Source organism: Hesperophylax consimilis, chromosome 13 (assembly GCF_061612785.1).
Source record: "Hesperophylax consimilis isolate HC1 chromosome 13, BYU_Hcon_1.0, whole genome shotgun sequence".
Taxonomy (NCBI): Eukaryota; Metazoa; Arthropoda; class Insecta; order Trichoptera; family Limnephilidae; genus Hesperophylax; species Hesperophylax consimilis.
In genome coordinates, this window is record NC_142848.1 from 30,537,592 (window position 1) to 30,564,752 (window position 27,161).

Consider the following 27,161-nt stretch of genomic DNA (forward strand, 5'->3'; position numbering starts at 1 on the left):
GACGGACCATAATAAACATATTAGAAGGTTAATTGAGTTTCATTTCAAATAATATTCACGCGGGACTTTTATTTTAGCCCGGAGACAGAGTAGAGCCAGCGCAAAAAATACCCAGCCGAAATGTGTTAACCCATTGGCCTCAAACGACGCCGTCCCAGCGGGTCTGGTGTCGTCGGCTTAAAAACGAAAAAGGGATACATTATTGACGTCTGTGTTTAAAATTTTAAATGCCAATCGGTCTGTAGATAATTAAGCATTCATTTCGTAGTAATTGGCAGGACTCCGTTGGTACAGTTTTTTCCTGATATTTACGATTGAAATTTTGTTATATTTCAGCGTCATTGAATTTTTTTTTAAATAGCGTGTGGTTCGGGAATTGACAAGCTTGTTCGTAAAATGCGTGGTGGGCGGCTAACATCAGCCCAAATTGAAATAAAATATATTATGGTCATAAGTATGATTAATGTAAAACTTTTCTTAATCCAATTATAAAAAAAAGAAGAAAAAAAAAGGTTTTTATAAAAAAAATATTTTTATATCCTCGTTTAATCATATTATTATTATTTTTTAAAAAACTGCATATATTTTTTGCATACCTTAATTCAATGAACGAGTAAATTTAAAATAATTGTTTCGTTTGCATGTTTAGTTTAAAAGTTATGTAAGATTTAGTACACCACTGCAGATTTAAAACTTCGGTACAAAACAATTCGGAGGCCAATGGGTTAATACATCTTTTATTTGGACTTGTTTTTTTTAATAATAAAAAATCATCTTCAGTTCGGGGCTCCCCTTATATCAGACGGGGTTTATTCCAAAGACGCATTGTTTGCGCTGTAAAGGAGATTATTATCATAAAAAAATTGTCTAAGATGCCATACGCATATGCGAACTTGGATGTTCTTGAATTAAAAATAAGGTTAATATAATTGATCCTTACCTAAAACATTCAGATTTGTCCATTTGCAGATCCTCTGTGTTGAAAGTCTTGAAAAAATCAGATAATGACTTTGAAGTAAGGAAGTCAATCATGTTCATCAATTTGTCAGTTCTCCCGTTGATAACAGGGAACCTGACCAAATCTTCTGTCCACAGGCTGATGGACTGCGAGCGCCCTTTACCGTGCTTAATCATCACAATCATTCTGACAATGGAGTTCTTAATCAAGCCGAGGCCGTAGTAGAGCTGGGTGATGACATTCAGGAATGGTTTCGTCAAATCGGGGAAGGTGGAAGCAAATTGTTTCTTTATTTTTATGTAGAAACTCTTTACAGAGTATTGCCACGTGGAACACTCTCGCACTGCGTCAGTCGCTTTGTTCACTAATATTGTTACGTCAGAATCGTAGTGATTGGATTTAATTATTGACAGTAGTTTTTTAGACAGAATTGACAAGTTGTTATGGTGCTTCATTACTACACTGGGGGAGGCCAAAGAATTCACAAAATGAACATATTCCTGTGGAAAGAAATACATAAATTAGAAATAGGAAAGAATAACTAACTAAATTTAATAAAGCTAAAAGCTATTAAAAAAACACACATTTACAACGATATCGAGGGGGTAATTACTACAACTAGGTAATTCCGAATTAGCATTTTCGAGTTACACATAAAAACCATACCTTTATTTCCATGCCCTTGTGTGCCACAAACATATATTATGTACTATGTACTCTGCCCACATATAATGCTACACACATATAATATGTGGGTGAGGAAATAAAGTTAGTTTTGTGTGTAACTGGAAAACGCTGATTTCAGAGTTACAGGCAAAGTATTTGTGTACACCGTTAGTATCGAAAGTTAATAATTTTCACCTGGAATCAGTACGCTAGTATTTATAAAAGTAAACTGTCTAAAATTAGATTCGCGATTTAGGTATATTTACACTTTATCATGTCAACATTAATATACTTGTCGGCGGTCCCTACGAATACTGTCGAATCTGCATTTTGCGAATTTACAGGGAAGCCAAAACAACATTTGATTTTTTTTTTAATCACCGGTATGTATTTTTTTAGAAGTGGGATGTACTGAAGCTTTACAAAAATATATTTTTAAAAATTTTAATTTGCATCCAAACGTCAAGGGGTTGAGTTGAATTACATGTACCTTGTTGTAATAATTACGGCACGATATATCATTATGAACATAAGTAATTTAAAAAATTGATCATTACCTTAGAAAGGTTAATAAAGGTTGGCTCAGTCGGCCTGTATGTAAAACCTTTAGCAAGAGTGTTGACCTTTTCCTTAGTCAACTGTTCATTTAAAATGAGATTGGAGCAGTGAGGATGGCCCGTAGATAATTTCTTATAAAGGCTATCCTTGTCCAACAGCCTCTCTTCAGAGTTGTCCAGCTGATAGTTCCTGGGAATGATTTCTTGGCCGTTATTCCAAGACATAATGATTTCAGTTTCTTCTTTGGACACGAGAACAGTGCCTTGTATTACACCGTGCAACAGATTGAGATCTAGCAAGTTTTCAATGGAATGTATGTCTTCTTTGATGTACTCTAATTTCAAGCTATTCTTTTTAACGGGATCCATTGATCCAATCTCAGACAACAAGGTCACGTTACAAGAGGCAAACCTTATCCACGCTTCACCAGTCAGAAGAGTCAACTTCATTTTGTCTGCAAACCTTTTATTATGGTCACCCATATTTGTATTTCCTTCTGCTAACATCTCCTTTAGTTCTCCAACGAGATTGGTGCACTCCGTAAGACATTCGATTACATGAGTTTTGATTTTATTCATTTCTCGCGTGCAAAATTTACTCTTTCTTTCATAAGCCTCGTTAATTTTTTTTACGCAATTTTGGACAGTGTCGGTTATAGTGTTTTGCAAAGTAGGTGGAATGTCGTCTTTTCTTGATAGAGCACATTCCAAACACAACACCATTCTTTCGAAATTTGTTATAATGGTTTGGGCATCTGAAAGACTGAAAAAGAATGTAAATTAGGTAATTCCATATTAAGATAGAGCTCAAAAATCAATAATTTGATCAAAAATCAAAATGAAAAGAAATATGGAAGAATACTTACTGGTTTTTGAGGCTGCTAGAATTTATCAGAGTCATGTTCCTCCACAGCAAGGAGTGGAGAACTTCTAGCTGTTTAGATCTGCCTTGCCACCCCGTCAATGTTGAAGGAGTAAGAGAACAATCTTCCGGAACGTCTAAAATTATATTGCAATAATTAATTGAAACCATTACAATGTAACTATCTTTGGATGCAATTCTTATGCAATGATCTAAGCAACTAATATATTTTCTCGTAATCATTAATATTATGTGCATTCTCATATTTGCCGATTATATGTAAAACTACATCCGCCACATGAAATATAAAACAAAACGAAATATAAAACAATCTCTGGTGATTTGACGTGTTGTTCTTGTATTGTTTTGTATTTATTTTGCTTATTTAATGCACTTGCATAATGTTGATTGACTAGATGATCATTTGTGGAAAAGTGTGTGGAAGGGTTTAGTTTTTCCTATGGGGAAGATTTAACCCGGACATAAAATCGGAAGTTTCATAAGCTCAGTAAAATGACAAATAATACTAGGAGAGTTACAGTGATACATAATATAATTATATAAACATATTATTTAGCAGCAGCAGAACATTTTCTATGAATATGTATAGATTATCGACGAAAATATCTACTTCAGCACACTCAATCTTATTATACAATCGACACAATTGGGTCAGAGGGCTAAAAGAGGCGATATTATTTTTGAATATACTCAGGTGAAAAATGCTACAATGGGAATTGGGGACATTTATTTCAATATTGCTAAGACATAATGAGGTATCAAGATGGCCGTGAATGTGAATTTAGTTAAATCTCTTTTTTAATGTAATATTAAACACAAACAGACTTACTCTTATTTTTTTTCTGATCCAATTCACTCAGTAAGACTAGTTTGACAGTGGTCAAAGTCACGTGAGGGAAATCAACAGGGAATGTCTCAAATTTCTCCGCTTGTTTTTCGAATATGGAGGAGTCCTTTGGAAGCAATTCGTTGGTGGACCACTTCAGCCACCGGAGGGGGTTGGTGGCAGGAGACGTTTCCAAATAAGCAGTCATCAAGTCCCACAGCTCGGAAGAATGTTCCACTAGACTAGAAAACCATTAATTTTAGTTGTACATATTCAACAGTCTTCTAATACAAAGTACATACACATATGTAAAGCACTAATATAATATATTTATGTAAATTTATACCAAATTACCTGTTGAAAGTTTCAAGATTATTGTTGGATTTATCTTGTAGAATGGTCAAGTCAGAAAGCAAGCTGTTTAGTTTAACAGGCAAAAGAGGAATCAAATGGACAACTTCTGACAAGTGTTTTATCAAATTTGTAGAAACAACAGACATATTGCCGGAATCATTCTCTTCCCCATGGCCATAAGTTGTTTTCTTGAACTGTTCCAGTAGTTGCTTGAATAAGTGCGTCTTGAAAATATTGGCCACTTTTATAACCAAATATTCCTTTATGGGCCACAGTTGAACCTGGTAGCCAAAGTTATCAACATCTGGTTGGTTAGTCTTGCCTGTATCGGTATTTTCTTCAAGTGGATTTACTTCTTGAAGATCAATTATTTCAACAATGTCTTCATCGCAGGATGAAACTTCCTTCAATTTCATTAACAAATCCTCACTGGGAAAATTGAAAGTATCTTGTATGCTTTTAAACACATTTTTTATTGATTTATGTTTTCCCGCAAGAATATTCTTGATGGTTTGCTCGGTTAGAGTTTGATTTTGATGAGTCAAAATGTTGGTTTTTTCAATGACTGCATCACGAGTCAAACACGATAGGTATACATCTTCACTAGGGAAAGGTGTAGGTTGTCCAATGAACTTCTTAATGTGTTTGCTCATCGGTCGTAGTGGGGAATGTTGTGTAACAATACCTTTGTCAATTATTTCCATAAGTTTGTACAACTCCACAAACAAATCATTACTTCCACCGACAACACTAAGTTTCTCAATCAAAAACTTGGAAAGCCATTTGTAATGTATATTCATGTTTATAATGATGTCCTCTCTTAGAGCCATAGTCTTTTTAGAGTTCTTAATAGTAGTTGTCAAGAGAGGTTCGCTACATATTCTGTAAAATCTAGTTCGCCAGTTGAAAAGCAAAATGAAATTGCACCAATCATCGTCGGTTAGAGTTACATTTTCATTGGATAGTGTTTGCATGATAGTTACATCCAGGACGGTGATGAATGCAGAACAGTGTTTTAAAACGGGCATATCAGAGAAGTCTGACAGACTTCCTGATGAAACTTTGGCGGAATAATCCAACGCAGTCATTGATCCGTTGGTACTCTTGGCACTAATTTCCTGGGTACTTTTGACAGCCAAATAATACAAGCAAATGGACAACTTGTTACAATGACTCACTTGGGACTTTTCGCTGATGCTGTTTATCTCAGGTAGGAATCTGATGTCCCATGGATATTTCCCATTGTCAACATGCCTACTCAACACAGTACTGTGCAAACTTTTGTTCAAAGACAATAACCAAGACTTCTCGTTCTCTGGTAAAGAACAATAATCATTGGAAAGCAAATGAATTACATATTCATTTCTAATATTCAAATCAGTTTTACTGCTCAGATGGTAGAAGTAATATAGAAACAGAGACATTTTCAATGAATCACCATGTTCTTTCGAAAATGCTTTGGCAGATATATTCAGAAATAATGCTTGTTGTCTCACATTCTCCAATAAAGAATTCCTTTGTAGTTTGACTGCAAAATATGTATGCGAAGCTAAAAGGTCACAATAAGCCTGGTTGGAATACTTTAAAATACTGTTTTTGATAAGTGTCTCTAAGGCGTTGAACATTTCATTCTTGAATTCGGCCATGCCCTGATTCCCCCCCAGGAAGTCCGAAGGGGTGCGGGATTTGATGTAAACATCGGAGAAGCTCTTGATGATAGCACTGATGACGTGTTCTCCCCTCAGGACCTGTTGGTTTGTCAGGAAAGCAGTTTGTAGCAAGTGGCACTGCGATGGCTTTTCAAAACCTGCAACAAAATAATTGGGTATAAGTTACAAAGTTTGTTACAGAGTTTGAGGAATGTATGAGATTATTGGAAATGTTCCTGCCAACTTGTTGTCAAAACTTGCCAAACTCTCATTAAATCAAAATCATGCAAAAGAATACAAAAAAATCTTGTTGAGCAATTGTACACCCAACTCTGACAAGAATCAAGAAAAAAAAAAAACACCAAAAATCATGACCAAATGCGTGCCGTATCAGAAGCGCTCAGGGTGACTGCACAAAAGAAGATTGGAACAGTGTGAAAAAACCCGAGGACTGGAGAGAATTTACTAGGGATGGAGCCCACAGGTATTTGAATCAATAACTACAGGATGGTTAATGCAGACAGAACGCCCCTGGACTTACTCTGAATGAATGAGCACATCTTGTCATGAGCCGCAACAAACAGTTTATGATATGACGCCGGCAGCCCTGTTGAGGTGAGCATCGCGGACATGTCCAGGGCTGGAACTATCTCAGTAAGAGTGGAGTTGAAAGTCTCTTCAGGACCAACTATGTAAATCTCCACACCACGATTACGCATAGCCCTGGAATAAAACACATTATTATTACCGAACTCTATTTATTTATCAGAAATTACTGGAGAAAAACCCAAATAAAAAGACATTTCTCCACAGATTGCCGCACGACTTTGTCCTGACTTTGCTTAAAATATACTCTTCTGTTATTTCCAACGTTTGGCATGGCGAAATTCAAGTATTTGACTCACATGTATCCTGGAACGTTCTGGACATAAGTCCAGATTCAAATTATGTATATAAACACCATATTATAAAATTACCAGGACTTTAAACTTAATACATTCATCATTAAATTATGTTTCAATGTGCAAACTTCATTAATTCTAAAAGAGACAGAATGCAACTCAGAAAGAAATATTATTAAGAAAAAATAGATCTAAAAATCTTAGAAAAAGTCAATAGATGTCGCACATTAAAAATAAAAACAATAAGATAGGTTTATCTAAAAAAGACGCTGTCTAGGATTGCATTTAGTTCGGGTTGAATCTTGCGATCATACATAAAGACAGTTGCCAATAAAAATGTGCGGTGAAAAAATGAAGACAATGTTGGTAGTTCTTATTCGAAGTATGATACAGTTAAAAGTGACCGAGGAGGATGGGGTCCCATTAGCGCAGTTGGTAGAGCATTGTCCCGGAAAGACAAGGGTCCTGGGTTCGAGTCCCAGATGTGACCGTTTCCTTTTCTGATTTTTCTGTTTCAGATTTTCGTTTAAAAATCACTAATATTGTCTTCAATATTTAAATATTATAATTTGAGGTTTTACTCAATAAAAGTTATTCCAAAAAATAATAAAAAATAGATCGTTTGGTGGCATTGAGTGGATGCAAATGAATTAATGCAACAAATAAATTAATATTTCCTTACCTAGAAATTTCTCCACTTCGGGGATCCATCGTAAAGAACATCCTGAAGTCCGGATGGGGCCTGATTTCATTGATTGAGCCCCCTCTCTCGGGAATACTCAGGACTCCATTGGGCTCCAGAAGACCGTTGAGGCGATCCAGAACAGCGGATGAACACAAATTCACATTATCCACCAGTAGCCAATTTCCATTGAGCAAGCACTGGAATTAGAGATAAATTCATTAAAAACATGTATGTATACGTATTATACATATTGGTTGTCGACTTGCAAAACCCACTCTACAAATCTGCAGTCACGAGAAACTGTTTGCAACACTTTGAATATACCTTTTATCTTAAATATCAACACAATTATACATTATTCTTTTGATTTTTAGTGAAAAATATTGATAATTTATTTATTATAAATTTACTTTCAGCACTTTTTGTGAATGAAACTAACCAAGAAGGTCACCGTCTACATGAAATTTCTAAAAACCACCCCCACCCACCCCTTCCCTTCCCCCCCTCCCCAGGCATTTAAAGCAAAACAAATCAGGGGCAACACTGGGTGCTTCAGCTAGTAAATAAAAAATAAAATTAATCATACTAGCCTATACACCACTATGCGCATTCATGTTTTTGTAATCATAGAAAATGTATGAATGTCACAAAAAGTGCCACGCATACCTGTCATCCTATGTACATGAGGAATGTGGTGAAAATGTTAAGTAATCAATGGTACATTGGGATGTGCAATAGTTAATAATTAAAACAGGAAAGCGTAACTCTGCCAAAATAAATTTGTCTAAGATATTGTTATATAAAAAAACAATATTAGTCAGGTTGATGATAGGTGCTGCCTGGGAGGCTTGCAGTTCATGAAGATTTCAAACTACGAAATATCAGGGTTTAAATTAACGGGGTTCTACAGAGTTTCAAAAGATAAGGAAAATTTTACCTTGACTAGTAGAGAATCGACCCACTCAAACTTCCCTCCAGCATTGATACTACCCTCTTTCAAGACCATCTCATGAAGGTGGTCCAATCTCAAAGACATTGTGTCAATGGTGTCCTTCAAGTGGTGGTCTTCTTGGCCGGTGGTCAGCAGGGAAGCCAAAATCTCCTGCAATTGCTTCTGCTTCCGGCCAAACAGTTTAGTTTCTTCTTCCATCGTATGCTCAATATTAGAAACTGCGAAGCTCATGAATTTGAAGGACTCCCACTGATGCAGTATTTTGACAGCCTCTTTAAACTTGTTGGTCAGTAAGAGTTTCTGATATGACATCATTACAATATTTTCCACCTTTGAGGAAATTTCCTCGAGGTGACGGTTGTAATCAGCCTAAAATGGAAACGCAAAACATTTGTAAAATGAACAGAAAGGGAAAGTTAAAAATGTATAAGGTATGAAAGGTTGAAGGTTTGTTACCTGTTCAAATCCACCGAGTAAGTCTGATGTGTCCATTGCCGACACCACTGGCAAAACACTCAATTCTTTACCAATAAGCTGTGCTAGTACTTGGACACAGCTATTCTTCCCAGTAGATGTCGGACCGACCAGTATGGCTAACCAATTCATGTTGATACACTGAATCAAGGATTTCAAGACAGGCAGCTGATTTCGTAAAATCAACAAGTCTTGATTAGTAGTCTTATAAACACCGCTCGAATCTCTTGCAATCGTAACATTGCCCACGTGAATATGATCCTCGGTTATATAAAATGCTGGATGTTCATTACTCAGTGGATATTGAGGGCAAAAGAAATCTTGATAGATAGATTTCACTCGTTCTTTGTCAAAAGCTGTTCTCATTCTGTTAATGTACAGCAACTGTGCAAACTTTCCCGGGTTCATCAGATCTGTAGTATCGAGGTTGCTCGTGCCTTCCATATCACGTGTAATCCCATCACACCACCGCTGAATGTCTCTCAGATTTAATTCCCAGGGGCTTCCTCGGTGTCCCCATAGCAATAGTTCTGACGTTTCGTGCAGTATCCGCGAGTTCATTTTAATCATATTTTGCAAGATTTGCTGGGATATCAGCGGGTATTGCGATGTTGTTATGAAGAGAAGATCTTCGGCTAACAGAGTATCAACATAAACCTGCGTAAATCTGTTAAGGAATGATTTAGGTAAACCTCTTCGAGATCCTCCTTGACGTAATGGATTTTGACAAGCAAATATCCTAGTTTCTTTCTTCACTTTGAAAGATTTACCGAGTTCCGGTATGAAAATTTCACCCCTGTGATCGAGACAAGCATTCAAACCTTCCAATACAGGCTGTGGGGCAAGATTGAGTTCATCCAGTAAGATCCAGTCTCCATTTTGAAGAGCTGTTAAGAAAGCTCCTTCTTGCCAGGCAAATGTCCCTTCGGGAGTAGGCAAGTCTGCACCAAAGAGATCACTAATATCCTGAAAAAGGGAAAATAATAAGTATTAATTTGTAATGTAAAAAAAAAATGTATGAGGCAATGTTATTACTAAATGTATGTACATTGTATTTATTTTTAGAATACTTACAGTTTGGTCACTGAGATTAATTCTTAAAATTTTATGCCCAGATGTCTTTGCCAGAGCAGTAACTAAACTAGTTTTGCCAACACCAGGGCTTCCTTCCAGTAAAATGGCTTTGTTCAGCTGCAGTCCTCTCAGAAGTCTCATTGTATTCACTCCTGTTGTTGGTGCAGTGAAACTAAAGTTCACGGGATCCTTTTCTAAAGCTGGAAAACTTGTTCCATTACTAACATCATTTGTCGTATGCCCGTTTTGAGAAGAAATACCGCACGGGATGAAAAATGGATCAATTCCAAATTTCCCATCTACCTTTTTGGCTAAAAGCTTCACATTTTTATCAATTAATAGTTTTCTAAGGCTTTTTGCCCGTGTAGAGCCTTGTCCAATAATTTGATTCAGCAAGAAGTTGATTGCTCTTGTACGGATCTCATTCAAAACCTCCAGACTTTCCGCCCCCGAGATTCCAGTACCAAAACAGTCCAGGAATATAAGACTGGCACCATGGACAAAGGCTTCACACACATCAAGATTACTATTCTCAACAGTGACATTGATGAAATGAACCCAGGATAGTAGATCTCTTATACTGCAAGGGAACCTCTCACCCACCTTGGTGGTCTTGAACCAGTAAACAAAGTCCAGGATGTTATTGCCAACTCCAGATGTGCCATCGTTGGATGTGCCAAGAATCACCCCGGGAACCACACTCTGTTCGAGGACAGCCAGGAGGTCATCTCGTGTGCTAATATGGTCACACCAGATTTCAGTAAACCTATTTCTTAAGGCAGGTGACAGTTCTTTCTTTCCGTAGTCACCTCCGGGATTCATGGTACCGATAAAATGAAAGCCTTCGTGAGCTGTGATAATGCATGACGAATTGTCCGCCATGTCTAAACCTTTTTCTGCCAGTAGTAATTGCCGTTCAGGTTCCAATAAGGAGTTAAGCCTTTCTAGAACACTATCGTCGGCGAGAGATATCTCATCTGCCAAAAACATTTGACCAGTTTTCATGGCATCAATCAATGGCCCGTCGACCCATTCAAATAGTTTCCCGTCATCATTATAGTGTCTCACAGGCCTCAAGCCACCGAGGAAGTCAGCACCCTCGGTATGCATGTGACAGTTGACAGAGAGTAATCGACACTTATTTAATACTGCTAAAACTTGACAGACGGTAGTCTTTCCGCAACCAGTTTCTCCTACTAAGAGAACAGGTTCCTTGAAGATGAATGACTTTCCTATTAAAACTGCTAATCTCCTCATATTGAAAGTCCATACAACGTGCTTGAACTCTTCAATTTTAGTACTCAGCAAAACTTCCAAGATAGCTCGAGTAACTGATGAAGTTTTGTCAGAAAGCGAGAACAAATTTTCAGGATCTACAGTCCGCTTGATGTGTTTTTGTAATACTTCTTGAATGATAACTCGTTCCTCTAATTGGCGAACTCTTCCGGCCAAAACAAGGTACCCCTCATCGGCAATGTGCTGATCCCAATCGTAGTATTTGCCAGTGGCCGTGTTGGCATCGGAAGCGGCTTTGTAGCGCTGCCCCCACCTGAACAGGTCTCGTAGAGTTATGAACCCTTCTTTACCTTGCACCGCAGCCGAACCCCTCCTTCGGGCTTGAAGTTCCGCCATTACAGCAATTACTTTCTTGCAATATGAAGGGGGCATATGGCATCTTTGATGCATAATAGTTTCCAATTCAGGTCTGGGTATTTCATCAAAATGAAGTTCAACAAACCGATTTCTGAATGCACGAGATAGAAGCTTCCTACCCCCGTAAAGTCCTGGAGGATTTTGAGTAGCGAATAACATGAAGTTTGGATCGGCTTTCACAAGTTGTTGTGTCTCGGGAATATACAATTCTCTGTTGTCATCCAAAACTCTGTTGAGAGCTTCTAATACGTCACTGGGAGCTAAGTTGAGTTCATCAAGTATAATCCAGTGTCCTTTCCGCATAGCTTCTACGAGGACTCCTTCTCTGAATACTAACTTGCCGCTTGAATCTGTAGCGTATGAACCGACGTACTCTTGCAAATCTGTGTGTTGATGGTTATTAATTCGAACACAATGGTTTCCAGAAACCTTGGCAATATATGTAATTAGAGATGTTTTTCCCACTGACGTATCTCCTTGGAGCAGAATTGGTAGTTTAGCCAGAGATATGATTCGCACTAAATCCTTAAGATTTTTCCTAACCGAGGGAGTCAAAACGTAATCACTCGGAATTATGGGTTTCAGCTGTCCTTGGCCGACCCAATATCCTTCAAAGGGTATAAATACCTGTTTTTTATTTGATTTAGGTTCAGGAATGGGTTGATTGAGGACGCTTTTTAAGTTTTTATTTCCAAGTACAGCCTTGGCTATCTGAGCCTGCACCTTGGAATGAGATGAGCTGTCGAGCTGTGTGAGGAAGCTGAGGCATGCAGTTTCGTACAGAGAGCGTGTCACAGTTCCGCACTGCGCACTAGGGGCGGCTGAGAGAGCTCGGCAAAGTGTTCTCAGGGAGAAGTGCGGAGACTGGCCCGTTCCATCCATCAGATTAATCTTCGCTTCTTTCCTTATATTCATATAAAATTTATAAATCGACTCCATTATAGAATGTGGAACTGACAAATCTTTTAGATAGTCACCAACTAAAAGCAAGAGGTCATTTTTATCAGTTAATTCATCGACAAAGAACTCGGTAAATCGATTCCTCAATCCGGCTGGTAAATCTCGTTTACCAACATCAGTAGCCGGATTCATGCAGGCAAATAGAGTAAAGTTAGCATGTCTCTCTATGGCCTGATCATCACCCCGCTCCAGGAGGCTGATGGAACTGTCCCCTCCTTCCAGCAGACCAGATAGGCATTCTAAGGTCTCGGCAGATGCCAAGTTGATCTCATCGAGCAAGACCCAGTAGCCTTTTCGCAATGCTCTCACCAAAGATCCTTCTATGAAAGAAAACGCCATAGAGGTTTGAGATTTGACCTGTAGTTCTAACTTTGACAGTTTAATCCCGAAGTTGACCCATTTGTTCAGCAATCTTGTTTTCTCCTGTTCGGTTTTAGGATCTGTTGCGTTTGATTTCCCTGATTTAATCATTTCTTCCACATTAGTATTAGACAATCTTTTCATTGCTGCTTTTTGACTTTGCTTCATTAAAATAATCAATGTTTTCCAGTCACTTGCCTCAAAAGTCACGGCGATGTATTCTAAGAACTTTGCATTTTTCATGACGTCGTAATAACTTCGGAATAATGTTTCGAATTCCTTTCTAATAGGTAACATGATGTATTTCAAATCCACGGGTTTATATCCTCCCAAAAGATCGGCAGAATCAGATTGCTGATTCATATTAATGACGACCAGTTCATTACCAGTTTCCTTAGCCAGGTATTGAATAGAAGACGTTTTTCCTGTGCCCGTCTCTCCCACGAGTAGCACGGGTTCATTTGAATTAACGCAACAAGCTATTCTTTCCAAGAGGCAGGTTGATGGTCGAGTAAAAGAAAATGTTACCTTTTTTCCCTGCAAACTGATTGCAGATATTGGAATTTCTTTTCTTGTGACAATCGCCCTTCCAATATGCATCGCACTAGGCTGTAAGCTGACAGTTGGCTTGTATGTATTGCAATAATATTCGGCTTTTGTCTCTACTATCCCTAAATATGCTCCAATGGCCTTGGCTAACGGGATTCTTGCCTCCCGCTCGGGGACGGAACAAGCAAAGATATCAATAGCATCTTGTAGCACCTTCAGTGCTGAACCATGGCTGGCAACATCGAAGTTGATAACAGCTCTAGAGCACCATTTAATTAAGTCCCTGGTGGATATCAAGCGACCACTTCTCAACGACAACAAATCTGAACTTTCAGATACTAAAGTTTTCACAAGCGGGGCGTAGTTTTCTTCATTCTCAATACTGTGAAGGGATGACTGATGGCTACCTACGGAGAACAGCATGAAGACATCCACCATTCTAGAAGAGATAGTCTTAAGTGCGGGAAACAATGCTTCCACAACACTGACCAGTTCCAGTCTCGACAGCGGCTCTACGTTGATTTGAGCCCAATGTTTCTGAAGCAATGCACTCGCATTTGAATTGTGCTTCTGTTGTCCGCTGACTGTGTTAATTGTTCTGTAACAAATATGAACAAATGATTAAAAAGTTCCAAAATTAATTAAGTATTGGAAAAAATATTACGTATGTAAAAAGTTTACCTTTGTGTGACAAATAACTGAAAACCAGGTGCCACAGGAAGAGCATCTCTGTATCCAGGAACAGAAAGGACGTTTCTCTCTAGCAGGGAGCTTAGAACAGAAGCCACGTCTATAGCTGCACAGTCAATATCCTCCAGTAAAAGCCACTGGCCTTGTTGAACAGCCTGTAACCCGACAAACAATACACATTGATATCCATTATGTTACTATAGACTCAACCTTTAACCTACTCAAAAGTATTATGAAACACATAGATATTATGTGTTTTGTATTGCTAAGATCCATAAGATATATCTTCAATTTGGTAGGCGGGAATGGGTACCGCCGCCAAATAGAAATAGTAGATAGGAAGTAATAACCTGTGTCAATACACCCGGCTGCCAAACAAACTCTCCGGGGACATCGGTGCAGCGGTAGGTGCCGAGGAGTGTGCGGGAGTCAGTCTGGTCTCCGAGCTGCACCTTCCTCAGCCAGTCCTTCGCGCGGCCGGTGATGGAGGCAAGGTGCTCCACCAACGCGGTCTTGCCGCAGCCCACGGGCCCCACTAGGCAGGTCGCCTTGCCTGGGACAAAAAATATCTATTATGTAAACTTGTGAAAAGCGGCTAAATTACTTTTGTTAAAAATAACTTACGTAAAAAATATATATATATTGCGTTTACATTCAAAATGTATGTCCATGAATCAATAAAATGGAGTGCAGCTAACTTCATGTCGAAAAAGGCCACAAAATGTCATTCTTTTGATTAAAAAATAATTTTAAATGCCACTTTTTTGCTGAAAAATACCAAAAAGGAAATATTACATGACTTTTGGCTACAAAATAATGCCACTTTTCCCAAAAATAATGTGAAATTCGTAAAAAATAATACCACTAATAATGTGAAATTTTCGTGTCCCTACTTACTACATATCACTTTTTATCATAAAATTTTAGAATCATAAAACCCCTATAAAAATATAATGAAAAGTAATGTTTTTTGTACTTAATAAAATAATCTCAGCAATGCATCTTCAACATCTTCAAGTTATGGTAAATTTAAAATGGTAACTATTAGCTAGTCGGTCAAAGTATGATATATAATCAAATATGACGGAAGTTGAAATAGTCGAATTAGCTCAGTGGTTTGAGCACTACCCCGGCAAGGCAGAGGTCCTGGGTTCAATTCCCAGATGGAACCGAATCTTTTTCTGATTTTCTATTTCGCATCTACGTTTGCGAATTGTTAATACAGTAGAACCTTGTTAATTCGAAATCCAGCAGACATCAAAAATCAAATTAACGAATTCCCATGTAATTCGAAATTTTATCAAAAAAAAAAAAAAAATGGCCAATATCTAGTTCCTCGGCTGCCCCTTCAAATTCGGGTGGTATCTTTGGAGTAAACTCGTATTAATACCAATTATTCCCGTTTAAATCGAATTTTTGCAGCCGATTTCCATCACGATCGGCCCTTCAAGTTCAGTTATTCTAAGCAAATTCATAAAAATACGACACATTTCCGAGTAAATCAAATTTTCGCGGCCGATTAACGTCGCGGCCGGTCCTTTAAACTCGGATATTCGAAAAATACGATATATTTATGCGTAAACCGAAATTTCGTGGCCAATTTCGGTAGCGGCCGATCCTTCAAATTCAGATATTTGAAGTAAATTTCGTAAAAATATGTCAAATTTCCGCGTGAATAGAAATTTTGTGGCTGATTTCTGTAGTGGCCGATCCTTTAAATTCAGATATTTGAAGTAAATTTAGTAAAAATATGTCAAATTTCCGCATGAATCGAAATTTTTGCAGCCGATTTCCGTAGCGCCGGATCTTTTAACTCAGATATTTGAAGTAAATTTAGTAAAAATACAATATATTTCCGCGTAAATTGAAATTTCGGAGCCGATTTCCATCGAGCCAGATCTTTTAAATTCAGATATTTAAAATAAATTCGTAAAAATGCGATATATTTATGCATAAACCGAAAATTTCGTGGCCGATTTCGGTAGCGGCCAATCCTTTAAATTCAGATATTTTGTAAATTTCGTAAAAATACGTCAAATTTCCGCGTGAATCGAAACTTTTGCGGCCGATTTCTGTAGCGCCGGATCTTTTAACTCAGATATTTGAAGTAAATTTAGTAAAAATATAGATATTCGGAATAAATTGGAAAAAATACTTCATTCCAGTGTAAATCGATTCTGATTTACGAAATAATAATACTAATTAGGGCAATGTATAACCACGTAAAAATACACTTTTCGGCATTTTACCGTTATGGCTGTCTTTTAGATTCAGATTTACGAAATTTTATGATTTATTTTCGCAAACAAAAGTTTTTCGAATTACACAAACAAATTTTCGTGTGCGGACAAAAAAAATTTTCGAATTACGATTTAACGAATTTCGAATTAAAAAACTATTTTGTATGAAAAAATTTTCTGTGGATATTTTTTTGGCGAAAATTTCGAATTACGCGTTTTTTAGAATTATCGGGGTCGAATTAACGGGGTTCTACTGTATTATATTCAACAATTGAAAATAAATTTTACCTGTAGCCACGGCGAGAGCAAGACTTCGTAGATTATCCTGCGTAGACTTAACGAGCACCAAATTCTTGTCCACTCTTTGCTGTGCGTCGTAAACCGGTAACAAAATGCCCGCCACATTAACAACATGGTCACTCTTTGTGGAATATTCCAGGTGTTTGTTTGCCAGTTCTTCATTGTGAATGTGATCCGTCAAGGAGACAGAATCTTGTGGCTCGATAGCGTACTTTAACACGCAGTTTGTCAGCTCTTTCTGATCCAAGACTTCACTTTCCAACTTGTGGGATCGTAGTTCTGACATGCCGGACAAAATGGCGATGCACTGACATGTCACCCTGAAATAAACATTAAATATATTAAAACACTTCGGACGGGAAAGGTATTTCTACCCGTTCGGTCGATTATTGCTTGAGGACGGGAAGGGTATTTTTGCCTTTTGCGCCGGCTTCATTTCAATGGCAGAAAAGAATAAATATGCAATGTTTTTGTATGAATATTATATGCCAATCCCTTTCTAAAGGTCCCTACTATATGTACATTATTATCAAATCACAATAAAATTCTTCTTTTTATATTTATATTCGACTCTTTCATTCTTACATAGAGTCTTTCAGTCTTATATCGGTATTTCAACAAAGGGACGTTTTATTATTGAATACCTCACACTTGATAAGCAATGCGCTTGAAGATTAACGAAATAAGTAATTTTTCCGTTAGTCATTTTATAGCTTGGTAATGCTGAGTTAGTATGTAGAAATTTTTATAAAAATATTTTGATTATTTTCAAAGATATAGCGATTTAAAACAAATTAAAATAATTCGCACTGGATCTTTATTTTCGCCCGTCGCCAGCGGTCCGCCGGCGCAAAAGATACCCGCCTAAAGTGTGTTAATTTAAAAGATCTATTATCTATATATTGTAGAAACACTTATATTTATTCTTTATAAACTCCTTTTTGATTCTGGCCTCGATAGCGTTGGCATTTAAGTAAAGTTCTTTTCACATCTACCGGTACCGTGCATGGCAGACACAGATGCGAATGAAATGATGCCGCATCAACAGGATATGACACTGCATGGGCAAAGTCCATGCGAATGCGATATACATTTGTATTAAATAGAATGTCAATTATTATGCATCAAAACTAAATAGCGTAAAATATACGGAATATTCTCTTTTTTCTTAATTAACTCTTTTTTTAACTCCACACAGAAGACCCTGAGGAAAATAATTTCCTTCGGGTGTTTTTAAGAAAAGGGAGAATAGGAAATTCTGGGAAGGAAAAGGGTATGAGGGGTAGGTGAATCTGGGGGTCTGTGTGTCCAGAAATAACAGACATTTGAATTCATCCCTTCCCCTGCGTTGCAAGGCGATGGGTCAAGAGAGTACGGCTGGAGAGTTCGAAGGGTTTTCCTCAACCAGTCTCTCACTTGAGTCACTCGGTGGCCAGTCACATCTGCCGCCAAGACCTAATCAAACCTCGCCCCATGAACCCGGGCATTCCTACTAAGTCGCCAAACATAGCGAATCACTTAAATTAAATGCAAATATGTTATAATATTTTTCTAGGTAGTTCATGAAATGAATTAGTCTTACCATTTAACATTTGGATCGCTGTCGATGATGAACTTGTCAATAAAAGGGGACCATTTCCATTTCTGCCTGAAGATATCAGGGGAGACAGAGAGGAAGTTGTAGCAGCACTCCGCAATCTCAATGTTTTCCACCGCTTTGTTGAGGGGGGTTTGCAAAAGTCGCCTCTTCTTAGGAACATGCCCAACGTCATCAAGATATTCATATGGGGAAGGGTTGTTCTTAAAATATTGCAATGAAAATCTAGAAAAAAAGATAACAAAACAAAGTATTATCTATTGCTAGAACGACAGCCTTCAATGTGTAGCCTTCCAAGAACACGGCACTAGATGGGAGGTTCCTGTTTAATCACAAAATGTAAAGTGTACGGGTAAATCATTTCAAAGATACCCTTGCTTGTTTGGATGGATCAGAAAATAATTGTATTTATAATAATTTTATTTTATAACTAGCGGACCCCGCAATGCTTCGCTATTGCTAATGTCTTTCTCGGGCGTCTCCGACTTCTTCCACCATTCACTACTGTATACCACAATGTTACTGTTAAAAAACTATATTACATGGACTTTAATTCTACTTCATAGCTCATTCCGGTGCAGAGATATTGCATTGAGTATTCCCCGGGCGTCCCCGACTTCTTCTAACATTCAAACCACTCAACACTCCTGGCACTAATAAGAACAAACTTTGAATTTTCAACGATATCGGTTGACTACTTTTCGAGTGTTGCGGGCACAAACATATGCAGGCTGAATGTTTATATATTAAGATTATTTACATAACCGTGGCATTTTTAGACCCAGATTATGGAAATTACACTTTCCGTTTCAAATGAAACAACTATCTACCAGAGATGTGCAAAATGGGTACCCAAAACCATTTGAAATGGAAATAGGTCAAAACTTTTCCATTTGAAAATGCAAAATGCAAAATGGTTTTTAGAAAAGCATTTCAAATGCAAAATACCTATTTTCAAAATGCATTGAAAATCCAAAATGGTTTCTCAGGTCAAACAATCAAAATAATTATAGAATTTTTAAACAATTTTGTCATTTAATAATGGACATCAATGTAGAAAAAACATATTACATGATGGTAAATCCAAAAACACCACGACTACATATTATGAAACCACAAAAAATTTGCGCGGGACTAATGTTGCCAACGTAAAAACATAGAAACTGCTATCTAACATTTAATATTACAGCGTCATGGCCCCATCTTCAGTATTTGAATCAGTATTTTTTGTAATTGTATCACTCGATTGCCAGGGCTCCTACCAGGGAGCAACTTGACAAATGTAAATTATCTCTCATAGCGAGGTTGAGGACCGACTGATATTTGTGGCTTATGAAAAAAAAATGAGAGGAGATAGTAGGAAGAATGTTGCAAAAAAGCATTTAAAATGGAAAATGCATTGAGAAAAGCATTTAAAATGCAAAATGGTTTTTAGAAAAGCATTTAAAATGCAAAATGGAAAATACCCATTTTGCATTTCCATTTGAAATGGATTTATTTGAAATAAAACACATCTCTGCTATCTACACGCACAAAATAGGTTATTAGTTTCTTAGTGAGGGATAATTAAGTATTTTATGAGTATTTAGATTGAAACAAAACTTTCACAAACGTCAATCCATACTAAAAAAAATGGGAAATTTTGAACTTTGAATAAAAAATGGAATTTTAATGTATCTTTTACCTGACGTTTTTTAATTTTCTCCCGACGTAAATAGTATAAAATATGGCGGTTCGATAAACATTAACCTTTTATTTTTGTTACAAACTAGTTCATCAAACTTTTTTGAATCTTTCGATAATATCGGTGTGCCCACACACATTCAAACTTGAATGCATGCATACGATATACAATAACGATAACAGTACATACTTAAAACGTGGTTTGACTAAAATTGTCTGTCACTAAATACTGAGAAAACTTATTTTATCCCATTCTCATTGAAAGAAAATAACAATGAAAATAGTGTTACAGTTGAAACCACTCTTCCGGGTGTGAAAATAAAAAAGAATGTAACCATGTCAAATGATTACCCGTAACGACAGACAATTAAAAAGGAACAAGCAAGTAAAAAAGTAAGTACTTTTAAGTCGGTCGAATAGTCGGCAAGCTTCTTTCTGAAAGTGTGATATTTAGCTATTGACTTCATTATTTAAATTGATAATTATTAAATATTTTAGGAGCAAGAAAATTAAACTGTGACTGTGCCATTGAGGTTTTTGTTGAATTACAATGTTTCTTGTATTGTGTAATAATAATGTGACTGCTATTTATTTAAATGCGTTATATTGTTTAGGTCTTGTGAAATGATGAGAAGTGGGGAATAAATAATTTTCCTTACTTTATTAATTAATGTCATATTAGGATCATTCATTCGTTTATTGATTTCTAATCGTTCAAGTAAATATAGTCTACGACCCTTTTTTTCTCCATCTAAAAAATTTAAATGGAGTTCTATGAAGTAAACACAAAAACAATCAATATAGCAGTACACGAAAAAACTGGTAAAATTTCGATCGCGCTGGCCTCGCTTATTATGAATATTTTTTAGATAAAACCTTTAGATTCACCTTAATTACTGTACGACACAACCTTTTGCATTCGGGGCGGTGGAAAATATTGCAATAAAAATTTCAATTACGTAAAATTAAAATTAGCTTTCGTTTTGTGAAACGAGACCGTCCATTTTCAAACTTTATTGTCAAATGTCATTTTGTTTTGTTGGTATTTCTGTTACTATAGGACGAAACGTAATTTTACGTAATTGAAATTTTTATTGCAATATTTTCCACCGCCCCAAATGCAAAAAGTTGTGTTATACAGTAATTAAGGTGAATCTAAAGGTTTTATCTAAAAAATATTCTTAATAAGCGAGGCCAGCGCGATCGAAATTTTACCAAAAAAACTTACTGTAGGACATCCGGATGACGAATAATCAACTTCCCTAAAATAAGGCAATTTTCCAGATGAATCCGTTGTTCTTCGTGTTTTTCTATGAGCTTTCCTGACTTTTCCTGTTTTATTGAGGGGAGGATATGGCTCAACATTTGCAGGAGTATTTTTGGAAAACATTTTGCTACGATTTCAGTGTATTCACGATGAAACAAATATTCAGATAATTCATTTATGACAGCTTCTACATTTTCCGGGTTTTTTATCAGCTTTTCCTAAAATACAAAATAGAATTATAAATAAGTGAAGTACATGTATAAATAACATTGTTCACAAACTTTTCAAAATAAAAACATGCCTTTATTTTTTGACACGACTTAAAAAATGGTGTTTTAGGATTGATTTCCTTTTCCAGCATCGAAATGCCATTTATAACGAATTCATGACCGTTGTCCAGCATTTTATTATTGTTTTATCCAATCACATACTCGAATCTTAACCACTTTATTTTCAAAATTAACTTCCACTACAAACCACATGGAAAACCATCAACAACAGAAACACGTGCGGCACGAATTGTCAAAATATTGTAAATTTTCTACGTCTATGGTTTTTATCAAGGTACGTTTAGTTAAAAAAATCACAATCTATGGATACTGATCGATTCGAATCGTGGTCTTAAAATTACCTGCGCACTATGTAAACTGCCCAAGCAGGAGAAATTCCTAAATGCAAACAACATCCTAGATTTCAGGTAGTTCCATCAAAATATGTTTGTTAGGTTATTTTATTTTTTAATAGCATACTAATGAGAAAGTCCCTTACAGAATCTTTCTAGGATTTCTTTTTTTCCCCCTAGATCTAATGATTTTTCCTTTCTCGCCACAGGTGCGGCTGGCAGCGACCTACACATAATTAGTTTCGATTAAGTGTACTGGGTATTTTGGTTAAGTCAATTGACTAAAGAAAATATTCTCCATTCAATGACGTCTTTAGACTTTCCATTTTGACTAGGCAGAACTATAACTGGTAATCCGGGGGCTCTTTTAACACTGAAATTGCAATGGCGTTACAATACATATGAACTCGCGGATAGAAATGTGTTTGGCGAATGGTGGCTGCAGATGATAAATAATAATACTTGGATTGCTGCTAACTATTACACTTTTTATCGCGTTTTTACATAAATAATGTGAAACTTAAAAAAATAATTATATTTCGATCACCTAAATACATGAACCTAAAAGGCCAGAACTATTCGAGAACAATTTGAAGCCTCCGGGTGAGGGGTAAAATGAATGAAAAAGGTCTTATCCTAATTATTTTTTTTAATGACATCCGATTCCCCGTCTCATCAAACACCAAATAACTCATAAACTGTTGCGTTAACAATATGAAAATAAAATTTAAATACTTTATTTTATACCACTTTGCATAAAAATTATTTCAAGAGTTCAGATGACTGCCAGGCATAAATAAACCACTCACTCAGGCAATTTTCCTCATAGATATGACTTCACTGTCATCAAAATCGTAATAATGCTCTGCCCAGGTCCATGTTCATGGGATGATGCTAATTTGTCTATGACCAATGACCATCGACCAAAATCCGAGATTCCGCGACCCGCGTCCATTTTGTTCTGTGATCGCCGTGTGAGGTTGCCCGTTTCTTGTTTCGTCTTGAGTGAAATATTATAAAACACTGAATTGTCATTGAAAAGCTTCACGATGCTTGTAGAATATCTACAAGTTGCGGAGGAGGAAAATGAAGAACCTATCGAACTGCCTTTGGAGAAAGATGGGACTATGCTTCTGACAACTGTAAAAGGCGTCTATCCCGGAGCGTGCGGAATGAAATTCCGAAATCCCGAAACCAACGCTGTCCGAGGTGTACGGCTAAGTGACGGTGTTCTTCACCCTCCGAACGAGGGATGGGACGAAAAGTCGGTGTACGTCTGCGTTTTTCCCATGAAGAGAAAAATGGACGATTCAGCCGACTCAGATCGATCAGCGAAAACCAAACGACTGGAGAAAAAGTTGACTTGCTCTGACCTCATCTGCTTAGGCCTACCTTGGAAGTCTACCGAAGAGTCCGTCCGTCAATATTTCGAACAGTTCGGTGAAGTCGTTATGGTGCAACTGAAGAAGGATACGTCAGGCAGCTTCAAAGGATTTGGCTTCATCCGCTTCGGCACATACGCTTCCCAGATGCGGGCGCTGGCCCAAAGACACAACATAGACGGGCGCTGGGTGGACGTGCGCATCCCTAACTCCAAAGAGGGCCTGGTGCCGCAGATCCCCTGCAAGGTGTTCGTGGGTCGTTGCACGGAGGACATCACCGCTGACGATCTCCGGGAGTACTTCTCTGAGTTCGGCGAAGTGACTGACGTGTTCGTTCCCCGCCCCTTCCGCGCCTTCGGCTTCGTCACTTTCCTCGACCCCGAGGTTGCACAGAGCCTGTGCGGAGAGGATCATGTCATCAAGGGAGTATCAGTATCCGTGTCTAGCGCCGCCCCTAAGGTGAAGACAAAGACCAACTACAGAGATGGCCCCTCCGGCAGCCAGCAAGGTGGTGGCAACTGGAATTCCCGCGGTAATAGCGGGGGTAATCCAAACTTTGATTCTCTCAATCTTCAGAATTTGGGAATCAATCCTAATGGACCTCCCACTGCCAATGTGAATGTTCCCATCAGCCTAGTGGCTGCGGCTCTAAACGCTGGTCTTCTTGGGGGCCCCAACGGTGGGCAGCAGGGTGGTCCCGGTAACTGGCCACAGAACTGGCAAAACAATCAACCCGGCCAGCAGGGGAACAAGAACTGGAACCAGGGTTGGAACCAAGGGCAAGGCTGGGGTGGTCAGGGAGGGGGCAGCGGAGGCCAGCAGCAAGGTAACAAATCCTGGCCGCAGCAGGGGGGCTCATGGCCCCAGCAGCAGAGCACCTGGACACAGCCTGGGCCCGCTCCCTCGCAGTGGAACAATAATAGCAAGACGTGAGCTCAGGACACACCCTTTTTAACTTTTGACAATTATCAATACATTCACCCCTCGACACATTCAAATTCTAAGTACTCGCAGATGTCCTGTCCAAACTGTGTTTACATCACGTACACATAGGCCAGTGTTAGTTTTTCGAAAATATTTTGCAATATTGATTTCCACGCGTGACTCAAATTAGGCTCACGTTCTCACTGGGTAAAGCTCATTGTCGTAATTTAAATACTAATTTAATTATGTAATTTAAATAATCTATGGGAGTGAAAACATCCGTATCTCACTTGAAAACGAGAATCACCATCAGGTGTGAACTGTTTCTGAAGAAGGCGATGAATGCTGTAAGTGTCGCCTCCGCTGATCCACTGTTAGGTGTCGTATTAACCCACCCCCCTTATGTAATGTATGCCGAATTGAATAAGAATGCTCTGATTTACATTGTAGAATTGTTAAGAAAAGAATCACAATATGAAGGTAGTGAATATTTCTGATTTGGTTTGTGAAATAATTAGCGCATAACTACTGATGTGTGTTGTATCTGTAAGAATCTTCTATTTGTCATAATGTTTGCTAGAAGTGTGTTGAATGTGCACTGTCGTGCACGCGCTACCAGGTTGTATGATGTAATTTTACACAAAGCTTGTGTATCCTAATAAAGGTGAATGTGTTAAGTAATGTAGATGAATGGTTTTATTTTTGCTACAACTTGACTCCTTTTGTAAGAACTGCTAAGGTGGAGCTTCTGTGATCTGCTGTTAAATATGAAGAGAGCCTGGTGACTATTTCACAGTTTGCATGGAATTCTGATGTTTTACGTCTGCAGTAAGTATTGACATGGAGGGATATCGGATGTGGACGAGCTTCGTGGATGCGTTCAATTCTATCTGACTGTAGCGTGTGGCATCTTTTACTAAGTGTGTTTTTGTGTACCAAGGAGGGCGTAAGTATCTTAATGATGAAACTACATGAATGGGAACACTTGAAGACTTATCTACTGACTAAACTGAGCCATTCTGCTGATGAAATGAATATAATTCGTTCTACACTAATTTTGACTGTTGGGACCATTCTTTGAAAGAAAATTAGCTATTTAACTGCCGCCACATTGTGTCTGAAATATAATTATGACTATATTATTTCAAAAGTTGGATGGGATGAGCGAACTGTTACGTTTGCACTATGATTGAAGAACGTCAAGACAAATTATCTAAGTTTTCTGAATGTGAATGGATTTTAAATTGGTGCCTTGAGGTGATTTCATTACTCGGCGCTTTGTAAATGTCCAAAAACAATATTACTCTTTTTACAGTAATTAATATGAAGTATTTCAAAATATTTTATGAATACTGTATTGGTTTATTCTGATAGCTTCATGGTATATATACCTACAACTTTTTTTTTTTATTATTTCCCATTTAAACCGAACTAGATGCATTTATCTTTTTAATCCTTTTACCACTGAATCCGTTCTTATTAAATGTGCAATGTTTATTTTAGAACTAGATGGAAGTCCCCGGCGTTGCCAGGGCTTTACACAGAGTCTTTCGAAATCCAATGTAGACAGTAACCTTCCTTTTCTTTTGAAGGTCAAGTGTGCAAAATTTTATCATTCTCGGATTAAAAATAGATTTTTGTTAAAAAACCAATCCACGCTGCCCGCCCGCCACAGACAGTTTTCTTTAAATAATGAAACAAAACCAAAATTTTATGATGCATAATATTTTTATCCAATGATTTCAAAATCCTGAATACTCCCTAACTATTTTTTTTCAACTAAACGGTTAGGAAACGTAATATAAGAAAACATTTGAATCACTCGGAACTCTGAACTGGCAGTAATGGTACCCGGTCAGAGTATTAGACGGTCATCCCAATGTCTTGGTAACGTTAAGGAATTGACAAAAACCGTAGACCCTGCGCAGAAAAGTAAAGTTTACTGCGGTTTGCAGTGCAGACACTGCGGCTCTTTTCTGAACAGGGTCTCCGGTTTTTGTTGATTCTTTATCCTTACTGAGCCAGTGACGACGGGCTATGTTACCCAAGCTATAAATGAGAGAATTTACCTACAGAAACAACTCAACTAATTTCTTATTATGTAAATGTCTTTATTCCTCAGAGTACTCAATGGAAGGTCTACGAAATATAAGATTACAGGTTTGATTGAAGGTTTAGAAGATATAAGTAGTAAATTATTTTGTATATTTGAAAGATAGGATGGTAAAGTTATTGAATATTAGATTAATGTTAATTCATTGGTTGGTATTCTAATCCAATCTGAGTTGTCTGTTACAATTTGGATGCGGTTTAGGTAATTGACTAATAATTGAGAAGAAAGAAAGAGTTATGTAATTTTATGCTTATTTTAGTAATATAATTGTGTGATCCACGATAAGACTGAATTCTGTGATAAATTTTTACTATTTACTAACATTAGTTTTACTAAATGGATTGAAGTAATTTCCACATATTATATACATTGTGTTAAATAGGCATTTTCACCAAAGTTTGTACAAGTTTTATTCGTTACATTATGTTACTTTCATTTTTCTCCGATTACATGGTTTACTGGAAGTTGAGATTTTTTGCAGAAATTTTGGGACTAACTACCATAATATGTAATTGCTGAAGACAATATTAGCGATTTTCAAACAAAAAATCAGAAAAAGATATGGTCGCATCTAGGACTTTGCCTTTCCTAGCAACTGAGCTAATGGGACCCTATTTCCTTCAGTCATATTTAACTGTATCATACTTTCAATAAGAACTACCAACATTATCTTCATTTTCTCACCATTTTTATTGGCTGCTATCTTAGCTTAGATTAAATGCAATCTAAATAGTATCTCAAATAAATATATCCTATTTTTATTTTAATATGCGACATCTATTGACTTTTCTGCAAGTCTAGAAGGAATATTTATTTTTATATTAATTTAATCCTTAAAACC

General features: G+C 37.3%; 1 protein-coding gene and 1 pseudogene across 2 annotated transcripts in view; one reads left to right on the forward strand and one right to left on the reverse strand.

Annotated features, from left to right (window-relative positions):
• Positions 1 to 21,781, reverse strand: part of LOC149418758 (midasin) — a 49,189-nt gene extending 27,408 nt beyond the window's left edge. For both annotated transcript variants that reach the window (XM_089638988.1, XM_089638987.1), the window contains exons 1-16: positions 21,581 to 21,781; positions 21,241 to 21,497; positions 18,315 to 18,554; positions 16,721 to 17,052; positions 14,543 to 14,745; positions 14,184 to 14,347; positions 9,981 to 14,100; positions 8,889 to 9,872; positions 8,418 to 8,801; positions 7,478 to 7,677; positions 6,435 to 6,616; positions 4,245 to 6,051; positions 3,894 to 4,132; positions 3,048 to 3,180; positions 2,182 to 2,944; positions 941 to 1,458 (exon numbers count right to left, since the gene is read on the reverse strand). In XM_089638988.1, the coding sequence (XP_089495114.1) occupies positions 941 to 1,458; positions 2,182 to 2,944; positions 3,048 to 3,180; positions 3,894 to 4,132; positions 4,245 to 6,051; positions 6,435 to 6,616; positions 7,478 to 7,677; positions 8,418 to 8,801; positions 8,889 to 9,872; positions 9,981 to 14,100; positions 14,184 to 14,347; positions 14,543 to 14,745; positions 16,721 to 17,052; positions 18,315 to 18,554; positions 21,241 to 21,497; positions 21,581 to 21,682 (10,628 nt within the window). In that variant the 5' untranslated portion in view covers positions 21,683 to 21,781. The remainder of the gene's footprint in view (positions 1 to 940; positions 1,459 to 2,181; positions 2,945 to 3,047; positions 3,181 to 3,893; positions 4,133 to 4,244; positions 6,052 to 6,434; positions 6,617 to 7,477; positions 7,678 to 8,417; positions 8,802 to 8,888; positions 9,873 to 9,980; positions 14,101 to 14,183; positions 14,348 to 14,542; positions 14,746 to 16,720; positions 17,053 to 18,314; positions 18,555 to 21,240; positions 21,498 to 21,580) is intronic.
• A 1,056-nt stretch (positions 21,782 to 22,837) lies between these two features.
• LOC149418759 (TAR DNA-binding protein 43 pseudogene) lies at positions 22,838 to 24,892 on the forward strand (annotated as a pseudogene).
• Positions 24,893 to 27,161: the final 2,269 nt, after the last annotated feature.